Source organism: Physcomitrium patens, chromosome 12 (assembly GCF_059467195.1).
Source record: "Physcomitrium patens ecotype Gransden chromosome 12, ASM5946719v1, whole genome shotgun sequence".
NCBI lineage: Eukaryota > Viridiplantae > Streptophyta > Bryopsida > Funariales > Funariaceae > Physcomitrium > Physcomitrium patens.
Genome location: NC_143421.1, coordinates 8,522,409 through 8,546,623, shown reverse-complemented (window position 1 = coordinate 8,546,623; position 24,215 = coordinate 8,522,409). Strand labels below are relative to the sequence as shown.

Here is a 24,215-nt window from a genome sequence, read left to right as displayed (position 1 = left end):
ATTGCCTCTAAAATACACATAAATTGTAGAAAATTAAGTTTGGTCTCAACAAAAAAAAATCACTTCAATCTAATTAACAAATTATTAAAGATCTTAAAAATAATCATTGACCTTTAAATTCCAATTTTTGAGATGTCTACCCACAAAAACCTTTACTTATTTTGATCTAATTGCTAGATTAATCTCAAATCTTTTACACACACTGACAACTAGAATACTAACATACTGCCCAAAATTCACTTATATATAGATCACACTACTCAAAAAATCTTTAATTTTGTAAATATTTTTTTATTTTTTAAAATGTAATCCAACTAAAAATATCATTAATTTTGAAATTTTTTCAAAAATTAAATATTAACTTGATTGATATAAAATCAATGCTCAAAAATCTCTTGGCTAGTCTACTCTCAAATTCTACTCTTTGATCTACTAAAGAACCTTGGAATCATTGTAAGTATGCAATTTTGTACCTTAGGATTTGATTTTGATCTAGGTTGACAACCAATCTTCTTTGGATATCAATATTTGATAATTTGAGTTAATTTTTGTTTAAATCTATTGACAAATCTTTTCTAAATATATCTATAATAATTACTTATCTTTTTTAAGTATATCTATATCAATGCTCTATCTTCTACTTGATTTGATAAATCTTCGTAAGCTAAGATCAAATATCTCTTCTGTAGACTTTGTTTTCTACAGAAGAGATTTGTACATTTTTACTTGAAGATGTTACTTGTTGCTATAGATGTCTAAAAAGAATCAGTGTAAATTATGGAGAATTAAAAGCACAAGAAGCTTGTGATTTTTTTGAAAGATATAGAATTATGTTATTATTAACTACTACTTATAATCTTCACGGAAATATAAAAAGTAAACATGGTCATCCACCAATTATAAAAGTATTAATTAAAGCTTCTATTAGAAAGGTTAAAGAATGGCCTTAATTTTTCTATTTGCATTATAGATTGATCAAATAAATCTTAGTTTTTTAATGAGATATATGCCTATTGAACTCATGACAAATCAAAAATCTATTATGCCAATTGAAAAGAAAGTACTTACTTGGAGAGTACTACCATAGCAAGATGAATTGACAAGAGAGGAACTTTTCGCTATTAGAACTAAACAACTTGAGCAAAGATCAGAAGATATGCAAAATAGCATTGGAAAGGTTAAAATGAGCAAAGTTATAAAACAAGGCACAATTTGATAAGTAATATCAATTGAGACCTAAGACAATTGAAGAAGGTGATTGGATTTTTGTCTATAATAATAGCTTGGATAATCAATATAGTACTTTAAAAAAGTTTACTAAATGTTGATTTGGACCATATGTAATAACAATAATTCATGATAATGCGACTTATTCATAATGTGAACTAGATAGAATAAGGTTAAAAATATCAATTGTAGAGAAGTAAGTAAAAATATTTAAATAAAGAAAAATAAATAAATATAAATGTTCTTATTAAAAATATAAATCTTTCAAGATAAGAAGATGATTTTCATATACATGAGAAGATTTGAATGAAGACATAGAAAATATAATATGAATCAAATAAGACTTGAATTATTTTGTACATATTAAAAGATGCTTTTCTTCAAAGAGAGTGGATGTTGTGTGGTAACACAACTATAGAATAAAAAAATAAAAACATGGATGTTATTATAGAGGAGCTTAATAGAAAAATAAGTATAAATGATAGCAAGTAGTAAAAGAATTAGTCTTAATGTTGCCTTTTATAGAAAGAACTTCTATTTACTTTATAGAAGTATAAATGGGCCAAATCAAGGTAAATGAAATAAAAAAATAATATAGATATATTTAAAAGTAAATTAAAAAAAGTTAAATTAAAAATTATTCCAAATTACTAAAAATTGATATTCAAAGAGGACTAGTTGTCAACTTGGATCAAAATCAGGTCCTAAGGCACAAAACTACATTCTTATGGCAATTCTAAAGTTCTTTAATACATTTAAGAGTGGAATTTCAAAGTAGACTTAAGAAGAGATTTTTGAGTATTGGTTTTATGTCATTTGAATCAATATTGAATTTTTGAAGGATTTTCAAAGTTAATAATGTTTCCAATTGGTTTAGATTTTGAAAAATAAAAATAGTTTATAAATTTGAAGGTTTCTTGAATTTTATGATGTGTGTATGGATAAAATTTAGGTAATGTATTGGTATACTAGTTGTGAATGTGTATGAAAATTTTGAGGTCAATTAAATGATTAAATTGAAGTGTATGAGGGTTTTTATTGATTGAAGTCTCGGAAATTGGAGTTTGAAGGTCAATGAGTATTTCTAAGATCTTTAGCAATTTGTCATTTAGATTGAAGCAATTTTTTTTATATGAATATTTGTAGAATATGTAAATAAATTTTGTGGTAAGTTACTCATTGGTTATTAACAACCTTGAGAATTAGACTTATGGTTAGGCAATTTAGTTGATAACAGTAGGTTGTTAGTGAAACAAATAGTTAAGAATTCAAAGGTTCATAACCTTTGGAATCTACTGGCAGACGGTGTCATGATGTAACATGGATAACAAGTGAAAGGGTGAAGAAAATATCATGTTTTGAGGACCTCACTTCAAAAATATTGTAGAAAATTATCTTGGAAAAATAGATATTAGTCAAAAGGTAGAAAAATTAAAGGTGCTAATGTTGCCTACTTACAAATTCTGCTTCTATTTACTTTGTAAGGCTATAAATAAGGCAAAACAAGGTAGATTAGAAACATAAAGAATATAGACATATGTAGGAAAGAGTTAGAAGTGCAAATTAGTAAAAATTACCTCAAGAAGACGAAAGTTGATACCCGAAGAGGACCAATTATGAACCTGGGTCGAAATCAGATCCTGAGGCACAAAACCGCACTTTGACAGTGACTCAAGATTTCTTTGGCAGATCGGAGAGTGGGATTTGATAGAAGATTGGATAAGGTTTCTATAGGCATTGATTTTGGGTGATTTGGAGTTGTTATGACTTTGTAAGAGCTTTGCAAAATCAAGGTTTGTTTCAGATGATTTGGATTTTATGGAATAAAATAAGGTTTACGTTTTGGGTGATTTCAAGTGTTTTGTAATAGATCTACAAGTGAAATTTTGTGGATTTATGGTTATATTTGTGTTCATAATGTGTTGTGAATTTGAACTCAATCTAACGGTTGAAGGATATTGAGGTTTAAGTGGGTCAAGGTCTCAGAAAGTAGAATTTTAAGTCCAATAAGAGTCTTTAAGATTTCTTGCAATCTACTAGTTGGATTGGAGTGAAACTTATGTGAGAGGATATGAGACTTATTTTTCTATGTGCATGAGAATTTTGAGATCAATCGAATGGTGAAAAAGGGAGATATTGGCTCTAGAAGATTGGCATCAAGATTGAAGAAGGAAGCCAGCCAATACTCGAGCACATTTTTGAAGTTATCATCAATTTGGTAACTCCGATCCTTTTCAATTTTATTGTGATTGTTTTCAACTTAGTTTTTAAAAAGAGTGCAAAATTTGAGTTAAGATCAACGGTTTATTTATTACTTATTGAGGTTTAAATCTGTTATAAGAATTACTAGGATTTGGTTTAGGGTTTAGGATTTGGAATAGGATTTGGTTTAGGATTTAGGATTTGGTTAGGATTTTATTTAGGGTTTAAGGTTTGAATTAGGATTTGGTTTAGGATTTAGGATTTGGATTAGGATTTGATTTAAGATTTAGGATTTGGTTAAGATTTTATTTAGGATTTAGGATTTGATTAGGGTTTAATTTAGGATTTAGGATTTGGTTTAGAGTTTAGGATTTGGATTAGGATTTGAGTAGGGTTTGATTTAGGGTTTAGGATTTGGTTTAGGATTTGGTTAGGATTTGATTTAGGATTTGGTTGAGATTTGGTTTAAGGTTTGTTTAGGGTTTTATTTAGGGTTTAAGATTTTATTAGGATTTAAGATTTAGTTAATTTTGGCCTAAAGTATGAATGAAGTTCACTAGGATTTTAACTAGAATTAAATTAAGATTGAATGGAGATGTATTTGAGTGATATTTGTGGTCCTTCTAATATTTTTTTAATAATTCTTATTGTTTGTTTGAAATTTCTTTGAGTTTTTTTTGAATTTGATTAAGCTTGCTTAACATTATTATGGTCTAATTAGAGCATTGTTAGTATTCTATTAGAATTATTATTTTGTTATTAAAATTTCCATTCTTCCTTCCACAGCCAGGTGCTCGGAGCATTCTCAAGCAAGACTTCACGTATTACGACAACAATCCATCTTTTGGTAGGACAAAGAGGTTGAAAAAAGGGAGATTGGGGCGAGACTATGAGAGTCGTAAGCTGGGGTAAGCTTGGTGCTACTTCTTTATTTTCTTTGCTTTTATTATTTGCTTATGAAGAATTGCGATTGAGAGAAGTATTATTGAAATTGTGATTAGAATATTGTAGAATATGACTTTGAACTGACCGTTTTGGAAAAAATCTGTGACCTTGAGAATTGAAATTATCGAATTGTGTTGTATTAAATGAAGATATTGAATTCTATGTGATGAATTAAGAAACTGAATATAATAAGTAAGTTGGAGATCAGTAATTGAATATATATAAACCGCAAAGAGAGTAAGTGGAAGATGAACTGATAAGAATATGGAAGTATTGTTGAATTGATATTCGTAGAATGGATTATGTGTTGAATTAAGATAGAAGTAGTAAGCCTTTGTGTTTTGTAGTTTGATAATTGATTTCAGATAGCTAGAGTACAATCAATTGTGACACTAACAGACCCAATTTATATAACTAGTCTTTCCTCGTGTTTGAACCCACCTCTATTAGTTCAATTGCTTTGGTATATTGAAGCTTGAATTCAACAAGAATAACAATATTAGACTTAATTTTAAAGATTTGGATGAGATTTATTAAGAATTCAATGATTCAAAAATAGGATTTATTAAGAATTAGTTTAAGTTTTAGAATTTAATTAGGATTTACATAGGATTTGGTTTAAGATTTATCTAAAATTTAGGATTTCATTAGGATTTTATTAAGATTTTATTAAGATTTGACTTAGGATTTATTAGGATTTCAATTAAGATTAAAATAGGATTTTATTACGATTCATTTAAGATTTCTATTTTGAGTATTTTTAAAAGATTGTTACTATTTTTAAAAGTTCTATTTTTAGTATTTAAAAAATTAATATTATTTCTTTAAAGGTTTATTTTTATATTTCTTTAAAATTTCTTATTATTCTCTGAGATTCATTTAGGACTTCTTTGTATTTCTTTTATAAATTCTTTTAAATTTATTTTAGATTGATTAAAGTTAGATTAATATTATTAAGATTTATTTTAAATTAATTTAAGATTTTATTAGACTTGGTAGGATTATTTTTGTATTTCTACTTACCGTCCACAATTAGGTGCTTAGTGCATTCTCAAGGAAGAATATACGTAATATAACACTATTTTATTTGCTTATCAGATTCAAAATAAAAATCCAAAAAAAGCTTTATATCTATCTTTCAAATCTTAAAAAAGATTCTCCAAAATCTTGATATAAATTGAATTCCCATACTTGATATAATATCCTTGGATAACCTATGATAGCAATAGATGTTATCAAGAAAAAACTTAGCTATTTTTTCACATATGATAGATATTGTATATGGTAAAAAATATTCCATCTTTGTAAAATCATCTACTATCACAAATATTAAATCATATAAATCTGAGATTGGAAGTTCTATAATAAAATCTATAGAAATAAAACATTATAGTTGTTCTGAATATATAGATAATGGCTGAAGAAGTCTATAGAATCAATAATGAAGAGTTTTTGATTTTTAACAAATATCACATTATTATACATAATTTACTATAGCTTTTTATATTTGAGGCCACTAAAAATCTCTAAATATAAGCTTCAAAATCTTATTATATCCATAATATCCTACTATTGGAAAGTCGTGACATGCTTGAAGAACAAGCAAATGTATTGTTTTTTTTGGAACATATAGGCGACCTTCAAAATAGAGTAAGTTATTTTTGAACTTAAACTTAAAAGTATTATGAAACTAAAAAGAAGTATTCTTAATATCATAAATAAGAGGATTAGAAAACATACTTATTTGAATTTATTTGACAAAAGTTTAATCAATAGTCAATATTGATTTTATTGCTTAAAGATAAAAATGCTCTGATTTTAAGAGAATCATTCTTCTTTGATCAAAATTTACATCTTTTTTTGATAAAAAATAAGAATATTATTGGAGTAGAGAGAGTTTGCTTCAAGAAAGTGCTAAGCTTTTGGCTATCACTAATTGCTCAATCAAGTCTCAAGATAAGAAAGCACCAAGTTTATATTTAAATTTTTTCATATAGAGGCAATATAATCAATACATAGGCCTTAAGTACCAAAGAATATCCTAAATATGATAAAAATATTTTAAAATCTTATATATCCTTAAAGAAAATTCTCCTCAAACTTCAACATTTCATATTTCACAATTAGACAATGCAAACATGCTCAAATTTTATATGAAATATTGATGCCTTTTAAAAAATAATTAAAAAAAAATCAATTAAAAATTAAATATAAATCTTAAAATATCACCAAAATCCTAATAATAGCTTTAAATTCCTATTTATATATATTTGTATGTAATTTTCTTCATATCTCACAAATTAAACACTCAAATAATAAAAAAATTGGTATATAGCTTTTTAATCTAATAACTTACACTTTTAAAAAATTTGAGCCAAAAACTCTTTTAAAAACTTAAAATATGGCTCCTACTATTATTATCAATAAATCTATTCATTTATTTTCTTTGAATTACTTATGCTTTCTTCAACTCCCTATAAGTCCTTTATAAAAACTTTGAATATAATAATTCTTTTATGAAAGAAATAGATCTTAAAATTATCCTTCTAATTACATCTCTTGATTTCTAAAAATTGCCATAAAATTCCTTATATCTTTAAAAAAAATTATATATTTAATAAGACTTCTTTATTTCAAACGACTATAATTTCTTTATTCTAACTCCAAACTATCCAAAGTTTTTGTATACAAATTATAGTTAAAATCTTAAACCTTATAATCTGTGCTTCTAATTCTTAAATGTTCAATTTGAATTTGCTAAAATCCTTGTTATTGTAATAGATAGCATATTGAAAGCCTATTGGGCATGATTTTTGATTGATAGGAATGAAGACCTTCATCCCTTGCCTTCATCTATCCATACCTTGTTTTCATTCTTCCAAATAAGCTTTTTAATAGTTTGGATTTTTATCTTTGAACTCCAATCTTTTCTTAAAACTTTAAAATAAATATTTAAATCTTATGTAATTTAAATACTATAATCAAAATAGATAAACTTCAAAATAATTATTTTTACATCAATCTTCTTTAAAATAATCCACTAACCATTCTAATATACATTAAGACTTATAAATATATTATATTTTTTAATTATTTTTTATATATTATAAATAATTGTTATATAAAAACATCTAAAAAGGATATTTAATAAATTATATTATTTTTTGGATTAATTAGTAATTTTGAAATCAAATCTTGATAAAGACATGTTCTAACGGGCTTGGCAATAATTCAAAACATAAGCTAACTTGAAGCATTCAAGGATATTATAATTTATATATACATTGACTAAATTAGAAGTGCCTATTAGATAATGATTCCATTCTTGAAATGAATCTATGATTGTAAGAATCTCTTTGACATAAATCTTGTACTTAATCTTGACTACTAAAAATTTTATAGAATAAAAAGTTACCAAGTAGAACTTATTATCTGCTTCTGTTTGTGACAAAAAAACATCTATAATAGAGCTTGATGCATTTGTTTTTATAAAAAATACCTTCAAAAAGTCAATGAATATAAGATTGATAGAGTAATAAATGTTGTTTTTAAGGCTTCATAAGATGTTTCAATTTTTTTTTCCCACTTAAATTTGTCTTTATATGTGAGGTGTGTAGGAAGAGCAACAACTTGAAAAAAATTCTTAATAAAGATCTAGTTGTAATTTGCAAACTCTAAAAAATATTCCTTATCCATATTTGTTTTTGGAATCTTCTAGTTTATGATAGTTTGGACCTTCTTAGGATCCATTATAAGACCATGGTGATCTTGTTAAGTCCTTGATAGTCTATACACATCTATAAAGATCTATCTTTTTTCTTCATAAATAAAATGGAAGATCCAACTGGAAATTTAAAATGTCGTATAAAGTTTTTAGCCAAATTTTCATCAATGTATTCCTTAAATGCAACTAATTCATTTTATAATAGACTATAAATTGGTAAAAATAATAGTTGAACTTCTTGAAGATTGACAAAATATTCATTAAAATAATATTTTTGAAGAATATCTACATATTTTTTTTAATAATATCTTAAAAATCTTAGTATTGGCTTAGAATGCGACTTGAAATCTTTTTTCTATCAATCATAGATATCAAATATATAGCAAAAGTTGATCCTTATTTTATAACATGCATAAAAGTCCTTGTACATATTAATAATAATTTGAATATATTGGTATTAAGGATTTTTACTTACTTAGAAAAATCTTAGACTAGTCTATGGAAAAAATCAAGGTTGCAAGAAATCCAATACCTTTCTAACTACAATAATCTTAAAAAAATTGAATTAAAAGAAAATCTAATTATATTAAATATTACTAAACTATTATGACTATTAGTTGTTATTTTTAAAAGAATAATTTCATGTGTAATATCTCCAAAAGATAATGAACGACTATCTATTATTTTTATAGGTACAAATTTTATTTTTTTAATTATAGATATATCTTTTTTTTGATAAAATCTTTACCTATAAAATAAATTGAGGCTCTTAAATCTATAAAGGCTAAGATTTTGTAATTTTTTGGTCCTAAATAAACTTCTATGATAAAACATAGTAAGGGATTCGAAGAGAGAATATGATCTTTATTAGGAATTATGCAAGATTTCAAATCCACAATGTCAAAATAGAGAGAATTACCTCAAGAAAGTGTAGGAATTTTGATTGTCATTAATTTCTCAATCAAGTCTGAAGATAAGAAAGTACCAAGTTTATATATAAAATTGTCCCTATAGAGATAATTATATCAATATATAAGCCCTAAGTACTAAAGAACATCCAAAATGTGATAAAAATATTCTAAATACTTATATATCCTTAAAGTGAATTTTTTCTAAACTTCAACATCTTGTATTTCATGATCAAATAGTTCAAACAAACTAAAATTTTATACAAAGTATTGATGTACTTTAAACAACTACTAAAACAAATTTCAATTACAAATTTATTATAGATCTTGAAATATTTCTAAAATCATAATAATAGCTTCAAATCCTTATTTATATATATTTTTATACAAATTTCTTCATATCTCATAAGCCAAGTATTCAAATACCATAAAATTTTAATATATAGCTTTTTACTTAATAATTCAAATCTTAAAAAATTTTGAGCCGAAAATTCATTTGAAAATTTAAAATATGGCTTCAACTATTACTATCAATAAAATGACTTATTTAATATCTTTGAATTATATGTCCTATTTTTAACATCCTATAATTCCTTCATATAAATTCTAAATGTAGCAATTCTTCTATAAAAGATATAGGTTTTGAAATTTTTCTTGTGACCACATTTTTTGATTTCTAAAAAGAATTATAAAACTTCTTATATCGAATTTTACATATGTTGTTGTATGGCATGATTTGAAATCTAAGCATACATGGAGTATCTAGTTGTAGAGAGTTTAGTTTTAACTTATTTGATAAGCTCTAATAAGTGATTTATTCCACCTTTAACTTATATACAAAGTCTTGGCTCCCGAAACATTGTCACTTTATATTAAATGCCCAAATTGTAGCAAAATCTCTCAAAATATATTTTTTGTATAAAGGATTTTTTCTTCCTAAACTTTAAAAATTCATATCTCTTGATTCAACTATTTAGTTTCTTTTAATTTTTTAAATTTTGTAGCACTTAATTTTAATTTTTACCACAAAAAAAAATGAACTATAAATTTACTACCAATCTTTTGATATTTTAGAAATCCTGGAAGATGCTCTTAACTCTAATCTATAAGCACCCGAGTAATATTTTTTTTTATATCTTAAAAACCAAAAACTCAAATACCACAAATTTTATGCATATAGTTTAACAACATGACTATACATATCTTTAGAAATTTTGAGCTAAAATTGTATCAAATTATTCAAGATATAGCTCAAAACAAAACTACTAGTGAATTAGATTACTTACTACTATTAGATTTGAAGCACTAACTTCAACTTCTAATATCTCCTTCATGTTGTTGGATAATGGATATTGTCAATTATAAAGTAGGTACTTGAATTTTAGATACTTGTTTAACTCCTTGAATTCCAACCTTATTCTTTCTCCTTTCATTTTTTGTAAATAATCTCATAGCAACTTCAACTTCTTTCTATTTTGTTGTCAATCCTTCATCTTCTTCTTTATCTTTTAAAAGAATTTCCAATTTTTCTTGCAATTTTCTATTAGCTGCTCAAAGAAATAATTCAACCTTGTTTGATTCTATAATTAAATTTTTTATCTTTAATAATCAAGAATATTGCCTCTCAAACTCTCTCAAAGCTCCAAAGCTTGCAAATTCTTATTAGGTTCTTCAACCCATTTCAAAAATTATTTCTTGGTAATCGAATTAGTGTCCTTTAAAAAATATTTGTTCTTTACTACATGTAAATATGTCTCCCATGAATCTCTCAAATGCTCCATAATTGATATAACATATTTTCTTATCTTCGATGTTATAGCAAGTCCAAATAGCTCAATCATCTTTTTTTTGGAAAACCAATTCAATTCTATTTCCTATATATAACATCTTAAATACTTTGAAATATCCCTTCCATCAAATTGGTCAATTTTGTTAACCATTGCTTGTAATGCTTTGGTTGCCAAAGCCTCTTTGTTATCATTGCTTTATTGCTGTTGCATAAATAATGTAAATGCTTGAAACATATTTGCAGTATTTGGATCAAAGTACATACCTTATCCACTAGTACAAAATCTACTTTAAGACTTAAAATTAAATTTTAAAAAGTTTCAGTAAAAAAAGAATGAAAAAATAATGTTTACTATTAATTAAATTTTATGTTCTTACAATCATTTTACATTAAAGTATATACAAGAAACTTTAAATAATAACCAAAATATTGATAATAATAAATCTATTTTCTCATTGACATATCAAATAAGAAATACACATGTATATATATATTACATAAAAAAATAATTACACATAATAAAATTTAAGTAATATATAGATATTTAAAAAGTCATTATTTATATCATTTTTTTATATGTATGTATATATGTATGTATATATGCATGTATATATACATCCATATATATATATATATATATATATATATATTTATACTTATAAACCATTTTTTAAAAAATAATTAAAAAATAATATAAAATAAATTCTTATTTATTATTATTATATATATATATATAATTATAATTATTATTATATTAATAAAGAAAAAATAGCTTCTTTCTTAATTTTTATAATATTTTGTAAGATTTTTTAAAAAATCATTTAAATATATGTCTATTTTGACTATTTTAAAAATACCAAGGCACAACTTTATTCATTGAATAATATTTTTTATGTTTTATTGATATTATTTCTTAAGAGTATCTAAATTTAAAAATACTTCTAGACAAAACATAATTAAAGCTAATAAATTTCAAAAGCTTTCAATAATAGTTCAAATTAAGATTAAGATATATATTCTAAGACAAAATATTTGACTATTATGTTCACAATTCCGACATAGTTTAGAATGACATTAAAGTGCAATCAATTGGATACTCAATAATTAAATGAGGGTTGTGTCACATAGTATTTAGTTGTACAGTTTGGCCCACACTTAAAGAATATTAATTTAGGTCTTTTTACCAAGACAATAAATATTTGTCATTTTAAGCAACTAATTGTAATCTCTATAAGTTGGTTGATGTAAAAAACAAATTGTAAATAGAAGTTGATGTTCTTTTTGTGTGGATTTTAACATATATATATATATATATATATATACACATATACATTTATATTAAGTGAGAATTACTTAAGCCTTTTAAACACCATTACTAAGTATTATAACAATAGATGTTTAAAATCCTTTTAAATTTAAAAGGTTTAGGGTTTAGGGTTTAGGTTTATGGTTTTAAATCTTTTAGGTTAATTATAAAATTATTATTATTAAATACGATATAAATCATATAATTAAGTTTGATGTGCATCAGTTTGAAATTGGTAAAGAAATCTCGTAATTTGTTAAAAGAATAGGAAGTATAAAGTCTGCATTTAAGTATACATCTTCCATTACATTTGTTTAAATCAATAAATGATTTTATAATATTAAACTATTCCATCAGAAAATTCGACCTACATTGAGCATGTAAGAAAATGCAATGTATGTAATATAATTATCACCTAAATATTTGTATATCCTGATTGTGTAACAAAGCTCTGACCACTACTTTCTACACTCGTTTATCCAAATCTAATGGTTTAAGCTTCTCATATTCTTGAACTGACATTTACTTTCATGCAGCAAATAAATCATACAATGCACGAAAACAATCCTTTAGAATGTAAATGTAGAAGTTCACATATTGATAAATGCAAGCAAGTAAAAAATTATAGACATCAGAACACACAAAAAACAGTTGCACAATTCATGAATTAATCAAGATAAGCTTTTAAAAAGCTTGTAAATTTGTGCTAACTTAAGCTTGAGCAAATCCGGTCACCATCTACCCACTACAAATCAAAACCATCTCCCTACTGTGGAGATTAATCAAGGCATTCTGTTTAAGACGAATTCTATGGTAACTGCCACATGCAGAGGATCTATGCATAGTGACAAATGCAGAGGATCAAGCAGTGAAGTTAAAAGTTGTGTCATGTACCTGGCTTTGAAAATTGGTACGCTTCCAAAGAACCTCAGTATGAAGAATATCCTGGAACTTGGCTAAAACTATGAACGTTTCTGAATGCATCCTACTGTGACGTAACAGTACCAACCATACATGCATTATGATGCACTCAAAAGATAGCACATGGAGTATACACTGTACTTGATTCTAGAATTAGTACTCTTGACTGGTCAAGAACCTGCTTCCAGAATTGATCTGTAAATATTTATCAGATGGAACGAGGGCTGTGAAGCCTCATAATTGCTGATGAATCTGACAAGACCCAAAGTTCCCACTTTGCCGTTTTCAATCCACGAATCCTGCATGACAGATTTGCGGATTGTCCCAAAACTGGAGTAACTTTTTTCTTTATCAAGTGGATGTGAAGAGTTGTGTGACTAGAAATTGGTCTTCTCATTGCCAGATTGAAACTGAGTCCACATGCACAGGAGAGATGTTGGAGGTTGGGACTTGATATCTCAAGTCAGCGAGACGCAGGCTTGAATGAAGATTAAAGCGATGCTCAAAGCTTAGTCGGGGCGTTCCATCTTGCTCCACACTCCAAACACTCACGTATAATTGAATCACATGGCGGCGAGAAGTTGCTGCATCACTGATCACATTTTAAACCTGTTTCAGAAGGTGGATTAACTGGCATCTGATGGTCACCAGAATAAAAACAAGATACAAATTACCCTATTATTACAACTATAAGGATTATTGTTGTTATCATCTTTCATATGCGGCTGGTCTTTGAGGGGAAGATTGAGGATTAAACGACGAACCTTGCCAGGTGGGCCTAGGAAGTCATAGCATTCTGTTGTGGTCATCTCGTATCTTTTTCCATTTCCGGCTGAGTCAATGGGCTCATCGCAGTCTGTTGATACCTCGAGATCTCTCCCCGCTTCTGTTGCGTGGGAGTTTGTACTCATTGGAGATGACTCTTCTATTAGCTCACAAAACTGCTCTAAACGGGGTGACTGCAAGGCGCTACTTGGACTTTGATCCAGAGAATCTGAATCCGAGGTGTAGGTTGAGCATTTCTCAAGCTGCGAGTATGAATCAGTACCCCTTCGCAATGACCCATCGATCAAAGTCATGGCTGCGCTCCACAGCGTGGGTTGTTTATAATCGCACGCATCTGCTCGGGCTGAATGATGTTGCTCAGGGGTTGCCCAATCATATTCATATACCTCCTCTCGGCTCTCTGATTCGTCCTTTATCCTGCCCTCTGTCCGTTCCAAAGGACATGGATTCTTTGGTAAGAGCCACTTAACACAATCCAGCACTTGAAAATGGGCTTCTGACAGTTATCAGAATCTGTTATCACTAAGATCTAAGGTAATTATAAACATACATAGAGTAATCCATGATTTTGTTGTGAAGGGTACTTGCCTACGTCTAAACCGAATCTCTGAAGTTGATCCGAATCGTGATGAATCGGCTCTTGTGGTGCGTTGCAGTAAGCCCTATCCAAGGCGTTTTGAATGCAAATAAGCAACCGATTCAAATAGTAAAGGAAAACAACAAATACTACAGCACACATGACCAGATGCAATTTAAGTGCATGAATACATACAGACACGGAAAAGCTACATCGTCGTTTAAAAATTGTGAAAAAATCGTGGAGAATTGCAAGCAGTGTGAGGATGAACCTTGTTAGATCTCGATCGTTGTCAGAGCAGTTCCATTTTTCAGGTACAAAAGCATCAGCAGGCAGTCTTCTCCAGCTTCCACAGTCATCGCACTTCACCCATTGACTCTCCCTAAATTCCAAAAAATCATATCAGCTGCAAATTGCAAACCTGCACAGTAATTGGTTTTCACTCCTCATGGCTAGAAGTCTGACGCAATCAAATTGGTTGCATGTAAATCTTACCCACGTGCTTCAAGGCTGCAACAGGATCTTTTGATAAGAATTGGAGGTTTCTGCAAATAAAAACCATGTTAAAGATGGATTTGGGAGCGAGTTCTCCTCATCATGAAACGTTAAAAACATTTCAATACAAAATTTGAAAACAAATACAGTTAAAAAAGACACAGACAAATCAAGAGTTCGATTCTGAACTGGATTCTCGAACAATCACCTCGTATTCTTCAAAGTCATGACCTTCAATAGTAACAACTGATGGGAGAGCACCCGGAGCTGGTCGAAGAAGATCCTGTGTGTCCTTCCATTCTGAGTACTCGTCTACGTTTACCCGCAACCTTTTACCCTTTGAGCCAAGCACCCCTGATATCTTATCCACATGCTGGGGGGCCTCTGGAGAAACAGACAGTCTGGTCGTTGATTTTTTCTCAACTAGAGCTTTGTCTGCTGCCAAGTGATCTACAACCTCGGTCCGTTTTGAAAGGGAAACTGGAGGAAATTCCTTCTTTCTCTTCCTCTTACACTGGCTAGTACCTCTTTCCGAAGCATACTTACAATTTCCTTCATCTATTGACATTGTCACGGGTTTTTCTTGTGGGTTTGCAAGTTCATCAGGAGATGGGCTCCAGTCATTAGCAAGGCATATTGGCCCTCCATTTGATTGCTCTCTTCTTTTGGACTGGTCCTGAGAATCACCACCATTAACAGCTTTCATGTGCTGAAACAAAAGGGGCTTTATCAGAATCTCATGCTAAATCATCAGGTTATGCAACAATGATACTTGTACCGAAATATGTCAAAGAGAAGGTATCTAACCTTTGGTGGTGAAGGCTTCTGCTTGCGAAATCCCATGAATAATGTTCCTTGTGGCTCCAACCTGCTGAAAAAGACTGGAGTGCAAGTAGCACATGCTAGTTATCATCAGTTTATTTTTCTCGTTCGAGATCGCTTGAATACACTACAACTTCGGCGGCAACAACTTTGTCTTGCACAGAAAATGCCATCACAAAGCGGTGTGGCTTGCAATTCATGGTACTTTTGAACTGCCATGAATTAGTAGGAATCCCAAAATCTCATCATGGGATTAAAACAACATTAAATGCAGTGCCTCTCAAAAACTTTATCTATGATTTGAGAATATGGTTTGAATAAACGGGATTATTATATTATGCAGCAGGATTTAAGAAAAGGGTTGAAACTAGTGGAAGCCATGAGACGTCTGTTCCAAAAGAGGTGGACAAGTCGCACCTGTGTCACCGCCACATAAGTCTGTCGATTGAACATATGGGTAAAATTTCTTGAAGTAGTAAATTCGACTCTCCTTGCTGTGCCAAAAGCAGAACTCGAAGGACCATTCCTTTCCCGCGGCATCCACAAGTGTCATCCAAATACCTCCTGGCTTGTTGATTGGCGGAAAGTGTTCCTGTTTGGATACTCCGGAGTTTCAGTTATCGTAGCAATGCACATGCAGTAATTTATGCTCAACCCAGAAATGAATGGATTTTTAATATATCCGCAGACCGTAAACCAATAAAGATCAAACACCCACCTCTACTTTTCGTTTCGGAAGGACGAAATGTCCAGTGCTTCGACAATCGGTGATGCTAGCCACCTTGTCAAAAAGGAAGGTCATGGTCGTCCCTAAGCTAAAACTTGGTCAAAGTAAAACTGAATATTAAAGCCAAAAATATTATGCATCGAAAGCGTCAAGGAGCTCTAAGCATTTGAACAGTATCTCGAAAATCTCATTCAGCTCAGTGTGTTATAGAATAGAGCCTCACGAGATAATTACATTCTATCAACGACAAAGGAGGATACAATTTCTGTGAGGGTTGAGGCGAGTTCAAGTTGCTGATGCGGAGGGCATTTATAGAAATTGATCGAGGCAGCGCCATCGTACCAGGCCTTCCCTTTCCATCTGAAAGTACAATGTTGTCAGGGGTGCAAATCGAGAAGTGCAAATTTCAGAGCCAATCTTTCACCCAGAATACATCAATCTAGGTTGTAATCAAATTACAAACTCGTCTGAAAAATATAGCTGATAATCACAACTCTCATCAAACAGGATTCGGGTGCTTACTTAAAGTTGGTCCTCTGTCGTGGGATGATGTAACCAGAAGCTCCTTCTTACGCTCGCTAGGATTGCGTTTGATAGATCCTCGTATTTGATGTTTGGGTTTGCTTGAACTTTTTCCCAAGACGCATCCAACCAATAAACTAGCTCCACCTGCTGGTTTCGAGACTGTGTTAATGTCGCATACATGATGGCCTAGAACTGCAAAAATAAAATCCCACGTTTACAGAGGATTTGGCAAATAAGGCAAACTGAAATTGCGCCTCAATTACTGTAGGATAACACAAATCAGGGTGTGGGTCAAGGTACCTGGGACCTGGCAGGTGGACAACGTTGATGCCAAAGCGCTGGAGCTTTTCTTTGTGATGTCTCCATGGGCAGGGGTTGACTTTCCGAACGATGACTGAAAAATACCTCTTGTGTCCATGGGCTCCTCCCCGCAAGGAAGTGCGATGTAATTGGTAAACTGCGCATGTCTGACTCGGGATTGACTCGAAGACGGGAAATCACCGGTAAGCATTGGCTCTTAATTCTGGTTCCTTCCCGAAACTTCTATCACACAATTTGTAACTTCCTATGTTGCAGCAGAGCTATCTTTTCTCATCTTCGAAAAGCCCCTTCAGGTTGTGAGGTGAAAGCCGATGTTGCCCTCAATCTACAGATACTCTTGCCTGTTACCTTTCCATTTGTAATTGGTTTCATGATGTAGTCTGAAGCGTGTTCCATGGTCTTCTGAATCTCTATGTACAAAAGGTAGCTGTTGTAATCAGTAAACTAAAGACAATTGTCATCTTCGGAGGGACAGTAATATTTCAAATGACTTCTATACTCCTTCACTCAAAAAGAGCATAATAGTCTACCCATGACACACAGCTGGTAAGGATGCACAAAAAGCTTTCTCGTTATTCGGATTAGTTCCAACACCATGACCACTCCCCATAAATCCACATCTGCTCAACGAAGCAGGGAACGGGACAGCTTTGTTTCGAGGAAACAGGTAGCAGTCGCCTGTCGAAACACGCGCTGACCAGAACCTAGAAGTGGATGGCAATATCGACTTTGGATTCCGTGAGCTATTCATGCAGGACACCAACAAGTTCTTGCATCGATACCCTAATTATAGCTACCCAATCCTCTACAAACATACCTACTATCAAGTCCCTCAAATGTATTGAGTCGACTAAATCCTACGCTATGTTCAAAAGTGATAGACTAAGCTCTTTGTAGTCTTTATTTCTGACAGGAAACTATCTAGTGAAATGCAAAACCTAAATCCAGCCCCCAAAGGATCGCAGAAGATCGGAAGAGTTTTAGTTTACAGCGCCCAATTTCGAATCATGAAAATATGCAACCTCGACTCTCAGGGTGCGGATGATTGAACTAGACGGATGAAGTGCACTTTCTGACAGAAACAAGACAGCGATCTTGCAAGACGATCAATCTAGCCATTGGCAACGTCATGGAGGTTCACAGAGAACTCCATGAGTATGTAAATGAGCTAAATGCCCTGCGGGCCATGACGAGAATGGTCTTTAATCTTCATTTGTTGCAGTTGATAAGAGGTCAATTGCATATGCGGACATCTGAGGACAATAACCTTGTGCAGCTATCGGTAACTCATACCGTAAAGAATAAAACGCGCCAAGTCACTGTAATAGCGACCTCAGCACACACTCGGAGTGGATTATAATTGAAGACTTGATATGAAATAGGCTGTACCATCTTTACAATTTCATTTTGATGGATTCAATACGTGGTGATTTTCAGAGAGGCTACTCTTCAAAATCCAATGAGTATGAAAGGGAACATACTGAGGATATTAATACTGCATTGTCAAGATTATAAAGGTCTAAGTTAATTGCTAGCCGGTCATCTGATTCTTGGTGGCAACGACAAGAAGTGCTCAAAGAACATTTCTTCACGCTAATATGCAGTTGTTAGTACCTGATAAAGCTTCAGATAAATCTAGAAAATCGACATTAAACTCCGAGGGCACCATCGTCCTTTACCTAGTAGAAATATATCCTTTCGGCGGTTACCACACAGATTACAAAGAATATCTCTGTAGAAGAGGACAAACGGAGAATTCAAAGGCGTAGAAGGATCTGCGCCACCGAAGGACATAGAACAAGTGAGGTTTAAGCCACAGACGATGCTTCATTACGAGGACGTCGTAGACAACCACTATGAAAGTCCAGAGCGAAAGTTGCAGAAGCACCCACCGGAGTCCGACCATAGCAGAGCTCTAAAATCCACAAACTAATACAGCAGTATCTCTGCTCATTCGAAGAGATCAATTTTTTCTCAACGCAACACAAAAATCATTCGACAACGCACAGCCTCTTGGCAAAATACGGGCTCTCGGAGAACCTGCGAAACTGCATCCCGAAACTCCAACCTAAGTTCGTGGCATGCGACCCTTGGGGTCATCCCAATTCTCCACCTCCTCCAGTTTATCACGGCACAGGACTCCCCACCCCAACAGAGAAGGAGGAAAAAAAAAAAAAAAAAAAAAAAAAAAAGAACCAACAAAGAAATCAAATTGAAGAAACACTGTATACATTAGTCATGACACCGATCATGCATCAATCAAGAGAGAACCGTAACCGGCAGACATACCGAATGGGGAGGTTTACAAGACCACTCCACCAAATCAACTGCCTGTCTCCCACGCCCAGGTGCTGGGCCAAAATGAAGAGCACGACATCAATGCTCGCTCTCTCTCTCTCTCTCTCTCTCTCTCTCTCTCTCTCGCTATGTGTGTGTGTGAGTGAATGTCTCTCGCTTGTGCTTTCTATCACATTGCCCCACACGCTGAAGGTGGGGGAAGAAGGGAATGGAAGGGAAGGGGAAGGGGCGGGGGCGGAGGCGGAGGCAGCACTATCATAAGGTGAGAAGGGGAGGCGGAAGTGGTTGATGATATTGTTACGTAAGTATTCGAGCCATAAGTGCGAATGCGTGGGGCAGTACACACCTGTGGGTTCCAAGAAGACACAGACGCACAGCGGCGATGATGATGATGATGATGAGACGAGCAGGAGTTGGGGCCGCAACGGAGAATTCCGTTACCCACTCAGGTAGACTGTCCTTTCTCCTCCTCCTCTTCCGCCTCCTCCCCTCCCTTCTTCTTCTTCTTCTTCCTCTACTCTCTCTTTCTCTGCTTGCTCCTCCTACAATTGGGTCTTCCCCTTCACTACCCACCTTGCTGACGCGCAAGTCCCTCTTTGCAATCTTGCCGCTCTGACTACCTGCCTGCCTGATTGTCTGACTCCCTCGACTTCTGGTGAAGATGAGTCTTCCAAGCAGGCCCTACCAGTAATCTCTTCAGCCCCTCATCCCAAACTGTCAGGCAAAATGGAATGTTGCTTGTCTCGGTCCAGAACTTGGCCCCTAGGCCCCATCCCCGTGCCACGAGCCCCGCTTTGTCCTGTCTTGGCTCTCTGGCTGCTACGTTGGTTGCCTGCTGTGTGTCGGTCTGCCAGGTGCCGTAAAGTATGTAGAGTGGTAGATACTAATGTATAGCTACGAATGGTATGCTTTGGTGGGTGTAGGCTTGAAGGGAGTAGTAAGTTACCACCTGCTGCGCTGCTGCTTTTGTTTTTTTGTACACTTGTGTGATCTGACACTCTTCTCTGTGGTGTTTCGTTAGGGCTCTAGGTGTGCATTTGGAAATAGGACTTTGAGATTTCTGTCTGAACGTTAGGAATGTCAGATGTGCAAGGCAGCTGTGTCGGAGAGTTAGATCTTGATGGATGACCCTGGATGCTGTTGTAGATGATGAGGTGGTTTTGTTTGTTGAGAATGAGCGGCGGGTGGATTCCGGGATTGGATTTATGAGATTGAATTTGGCCAGTAGGGTGGTGAGGTGGAGTAGGGCGGGGTCAGTATACTTTTTAGCTTGTGCGAAAGGAGAAGTAGAGCGAAAGGAATAGTGTTTTTTGTGGCCTAGGGGGAAAGTAAGGCTGCGGAAATAAAGACATGAACCTGAGCGAGAGGTAGTTCCTTGCTCACGCGAGCGTTTTGGAGGACGCCATTTCTAGAAACTGAACTGAACCGTTGTCGGACTATCTTGACATTGTGTTGTCGTGGCGCTGTTTGATAGAATTTCAGGTCCTGTTGGTATTGTACGAACCAGCGTTTGTCGATGAAGCTGATACGTATCACACTCTTCCGTGTGTTCATCTTCTCAAGCCATTGATCTTCATATTCTACCAAATTCAGTGTAATGTTCTTCTTGGTAAAGTTTGCATTCGCAGAGCATGAAATTTTTCGTGCTCTGGTTCCTATGAAGATAGACCCTTGTCTTATCGCGATTGGAGTGATTCTTGATTGCGACTGAATGTAATCTCGTTGTAAAGAAAGGGGAAGTGTTTTAAAGACGAGGAAGATGGGTAGTATCTTAAGGAAAATATCGATTTTGGCAAGGGAATCAGACTATAGTTAAGCGATTCAAGTAGACAATTTTACAAGTCACAAACTCTAATATACAATTACAAGGGCGATTTTAAAGCGGTTTTCATTTGCTGCTGTTTACTTTTAAGAACCAAGTTGAAATTTACCTCCTCTTGTTGTAGAGCACTCTGCAGTAGATTTCCTCCTGCTCGAGAGTGTCTATGCTGATAGACTTGGGTTGACTTGAAGGACAAGAACAAGCTGACAACACTCTGATGACTTTTGCTGCGGTGGTCCAACAGAATGACGATGGACGAATCTCAATCCTTCTGTCTCCATAAAACACCGTTCTTTTCCCATCACGAAGCGAATCCCAAAGACAATCTCGACCAGTCAACGTATTTTGAATCAATGAAGGTGAAATAATTTGCAGGACCTGGCTCGGTACGGACTTCAGCTTCAGGAGAGGGGGCATTTTTTGAATGTTTTAGATGACGTGATACTGTAAAGAAGAAAAAGCCATTTGGGAAGCTTTGTATGGGAGACCTACAGCATGAGTTGTTGTACACGTAATTTACCGAATATGCTGGTGTTAGTGCCCTTTCATCACGCTGAATTTTTAAGATCAGAATGCGGTTAGATAGTTTGGTGAATTTTGAGGAAACTTTTAGGAAATAAACGTATACGTGAGTTATTTTCAAGGCCAATGACGTGCTTCTTCGGCGTGTACGTGTTAAACACTATCCCCTTTGACTAGTTATAAAAAAGTTACATAAAACCGTGCATGCTAGGTTGTTACAACTGTAGCGCGATCAGTCTATAGTAAGGTTTCGAATGCCACTCATCTTTTGGAGTATGACCCAGCATTGATATGCTTAACGGAGTTCAAAATGTTCCATGGGTTTTGCAGGCACTGGGCGTTGACAAAAACATTGAAGGTGATTGTGAGATATAAGGTCATGGACCTTTATTCATCCTTTTATCCTTTAAATCCTGTAAATGTGATGTGCAGATAATGGATTCCGAATATGGACATAGGGTATGATATTTGTCTGGCAGGAAGGATCACGGTCAGTCGAGGGCTGGTGCCCGCAGTGAGACGTCGAATCCGAGGGGGATAAGAATTGTGTTCTTTCCTCCATCAGAGCTCTATCTGCTAATTTTCAGTATATCCTGGTAAAAATTTGTACTTTTTGAAGGCATAACGGAGAAGGCAATAGTTAACTCACCATACAGAGTCTTTTGATACCTTGTTGGATGCGAAATCTTTGAGGTGAAGACAGAAGGCTACATCTTGCCCTTGAAGTAGCCCACATAATATAGTTTAGCTTTTAAGGCTCTCAAGCAAAAGCGATATAATTTGAACCACAGAAGCGACTGTTTCGCTGTGTTTTTTGTAATTTTTACTTGTTTGATCAACGGGAAGCTGTGTTCATCAGAGAGGTGCTCGTGCGCTGCAGATTTTACATCTGCATTATGCAAGCAACAGAGTGCAGGAAATCGCATCGATGAGCATAGTGTGCACAGAGGCTCAGTCAAACTGCAATAGTGGGCAGCTTATCCAACAGCAGTCGCAACCTAGTTTGTCACATTCTTCAAGCAATTTGAATGATGCGACGCCCCCGCACGGTGAAGTTCCGACGAGGAACTTCTGTTTGGCACAATTTACTTCCCAATTAGCTGCAAGGTGGTATGTACCACAACAGTCCTCCATCTATACATCCGAACTGTTGCGGATTGAAAAGCATCAGAATGGGAGCGTCTGAAGGTCTACAAGGTCTGTGTTTCAACTCTTACCCAATTTTTAGAATACCCCACAATGGTTTCTGTATCTCAAAGTGATCAAATTTGTCCCTAGTTATCATTGAGCCAACAACCATGGTTTTTGCAACCATTACACACGTTTCAGGCACCTGGTGTAATGAAGTATGCTTGGCACAAGTTCATCTCAGCATATTAAAAACATTCAGTGCACTAACCGAAGGCAAATCTCATGAAATTTGTGACCTCCATAAAACTGTTAACAGTTTGATTGTCATAGTGACGTTCTTACTTAGCATGAACAAGTTCTTCTAACAGGATTGAAATCATGTGCTGAAAGTCTTCAAGGGATGGTCTTTACTAGTTTATGCTTGAATATTGTAGTAGATGTAACATTTTATTAGACTAAATTAACTAATGAACATGTTCCAACATAACGACAACACACCTTAGGTGTTGAATACTTGGAAAATATAAAAAAATTAGCATATTTGTTGGTTGATGTATTCTTTTAGATATTTAACTTGCCTTCAAATTTCAATTGCTAGTTCATAAAGGTTTTTCACCATAAATTTATTTTGCACATCCTACCTTCAAATATGAATTATATTTTAGAATAATATTTTAATGAATATCTATTTTAATTTTACACATTTTTATGAATATAACTTTAACTTTATATGTTTTTGTAGTTGATTGGTAGGTTAGAAACTTGGTCAACAAGTTTACATGCCATACATGCTAGTAGCTTAAGGAAGAAGCTAATTATATAGTATACATATAAAAAATTTGCCTTATAAGTTAAGACATGTGTTTAACAAAGTCAATACGTGTTGAAAGTCCTATAGAATAATACCACATCACTCTTAATGAGATAGTATATATAAAAGTAAGAGTGAATCCTTCTTTATTCTTATTAATGACTTTCTAGTCTTTATTTTTATTTCAAAACTTCCTAATTTTCTTGTTTTAAGCAATAATCATTCTATTTCAATATATTACTATCTTCAAATGATTTTTTAGTCTTTTTAAGTGACTCAAGAATATATTAAAGATTTCTTTCTTAAAAATTCATATTCTAGATAATTTGAATAAAAAACTAATTTACTATTTTTTT

The 24,215-nt window shown here is 32.9% G+C and overlaps 2 protein-coding genes across 28 annotated transcripts; one reads left to right on the top strand and one right to left on the bottom strand.

The window, feature by feature from the left end:
• Positions 1-12,747: 12,747 nt before the first annotated feature.
• LOC112289234 (B3 domain-containing transcription repressor VAL2) lies at positions 12,748-20,060 on the bottom strand. Of its 17 annotated transcripts, none has more exons than XM_090254795.1 (14): positions 19,920-20,060; positions 18,890-19,050; positions 17,255-17,685; positions 16,952-17,146; positions 16,690-16,789; positions 16,421-16,517; positions 16,120-16,294; positions 15,688-15,761; positions 15,089-15,589; positions 14,881-14,930; positions 14,657-14,767; positions 14,397-14,470; positions 13,787-14,232; positions 12,748-13,631 (listed from the first exon to the last, which is right to left on the bottom strand). In XM_090254795.1, the coding sequence occupies exons 3-14, from the start codon at positions 17,463-17,465 to the stop codon at positions 13,626-13,628; spliced, it is 2,040 nt and encodes a 679-aa protein (XP_090110921.1). In that variant the 5' UTR covers positions 17,466-17,685; positions 18,890-19,050; positions 19,920-20,060; the 3' UTR covers positions 12,748-13,625. The 17 variants fall into 17 exon arrangements, with proteins under 17 accessions (XP_090110921.1, XP_090110924.1, XP_090110922.1 ...); XM_090254798.1 differs by having other exon boundaries at positions 18,955-19,050; XM_090254796.1 differs by lacking the exon at positions 19,920-20,060 and adding an exon at positions 19,565-19,847.
• Positions 20,061-20,120: 60 nt separating this feature from the next.
• Positions 20,121-24,113, top strand: LOC141046057 (uncharacterized). Of its 11 annotated transcripts, XM_090254805.1 has the most exons (5): positions 20,145-20,260; positions 21,048-21,167; positions 21,640-21,928; positions 22,248-22,275; positions 22,798-24,113. In XM_090254805.1, the coding sequence occupies exons 3-5, from the start codon at positions 21,891-21,893 to the stop codon at positions 23,101-23,103; spliced, it is 372 nt and encodes a 123-aa protein (XP_090110931.1). In that variant the 5' UTR covers positions 20,145-20,260; positions 21,048-21,167; positions 21,640-21,890; the 3' UTR covers positions 23,104-24,113. The 11 variants fall into 11 exon arrangements, 8 of the variants coding, with proteins under 8 accessions (XP_090110935.1, XP_090110934.1, XP_090110931.1 ...); XM_090254809.1 differs by lacking the exon at positions 21,048-21,167 and having other exon boundaries at positions 20,121-20,260; positions 21,640-21,754; positions 22,798-23,037; XM_090254807.1 differs by lacking the exon at positions 21,048-21,167 and having other exon boundaries at positions 20,229-20,260.
• Positions 24,114-24,215: the final 102 nt, after the last annotated feature.

What these genes read in the sequence shown, in the direction of transcription:
- LOC112289234 (XM_090254795.1), bottom strand. Translation starts at nt 17,465, where the DNA reads ATGCTTACCGGTGATTTCCCGTCTTCGAGTCAATCCCGAGTCAGACAT. An exon ending in CTTATGTGGCGGTGACACAG is followed by an intron (nt 15,762 to 16,119) that starts GTGCGACTTGTC and finishes CTTGCACTCCAG; the next exon opens with TCTTTTTCAGCAGGTTGGAG. An exon ending in AGAAGCCTTCACCACCAAAG is followed by an intron (nt 15,590 to 15,687) that starts GTTAGATACCTT and finishes CTTTTGTTTCAG; the next exon opens with CACATGAAAGCTGTTAATGG.
- LOC141046057 (XM_090254805.1), top strand. Translation starts at nt 21,891, where the DNA reads ATGAGTTGTTGTACACGTAATTTACCGAATATGCTGGT. An exon ending in AATTTACCGAATATGCTGGT is followed by an intron (nt 21,929 to 22,247) that starts GTTAGTGCCCTT and finishes TGGGTTTTGCAG; the next exon opens with GCACTGGGCGTTGACAAAAA. An exon ending in CGTTGACAAAAACATTGAAG is followed by an intron (nt 22,276 to 22,797) that starts GTGATTGTGAGA and finishes CGTGCGCTGCAG; the next exon opens with ATTTTACATCTGCATTATGC.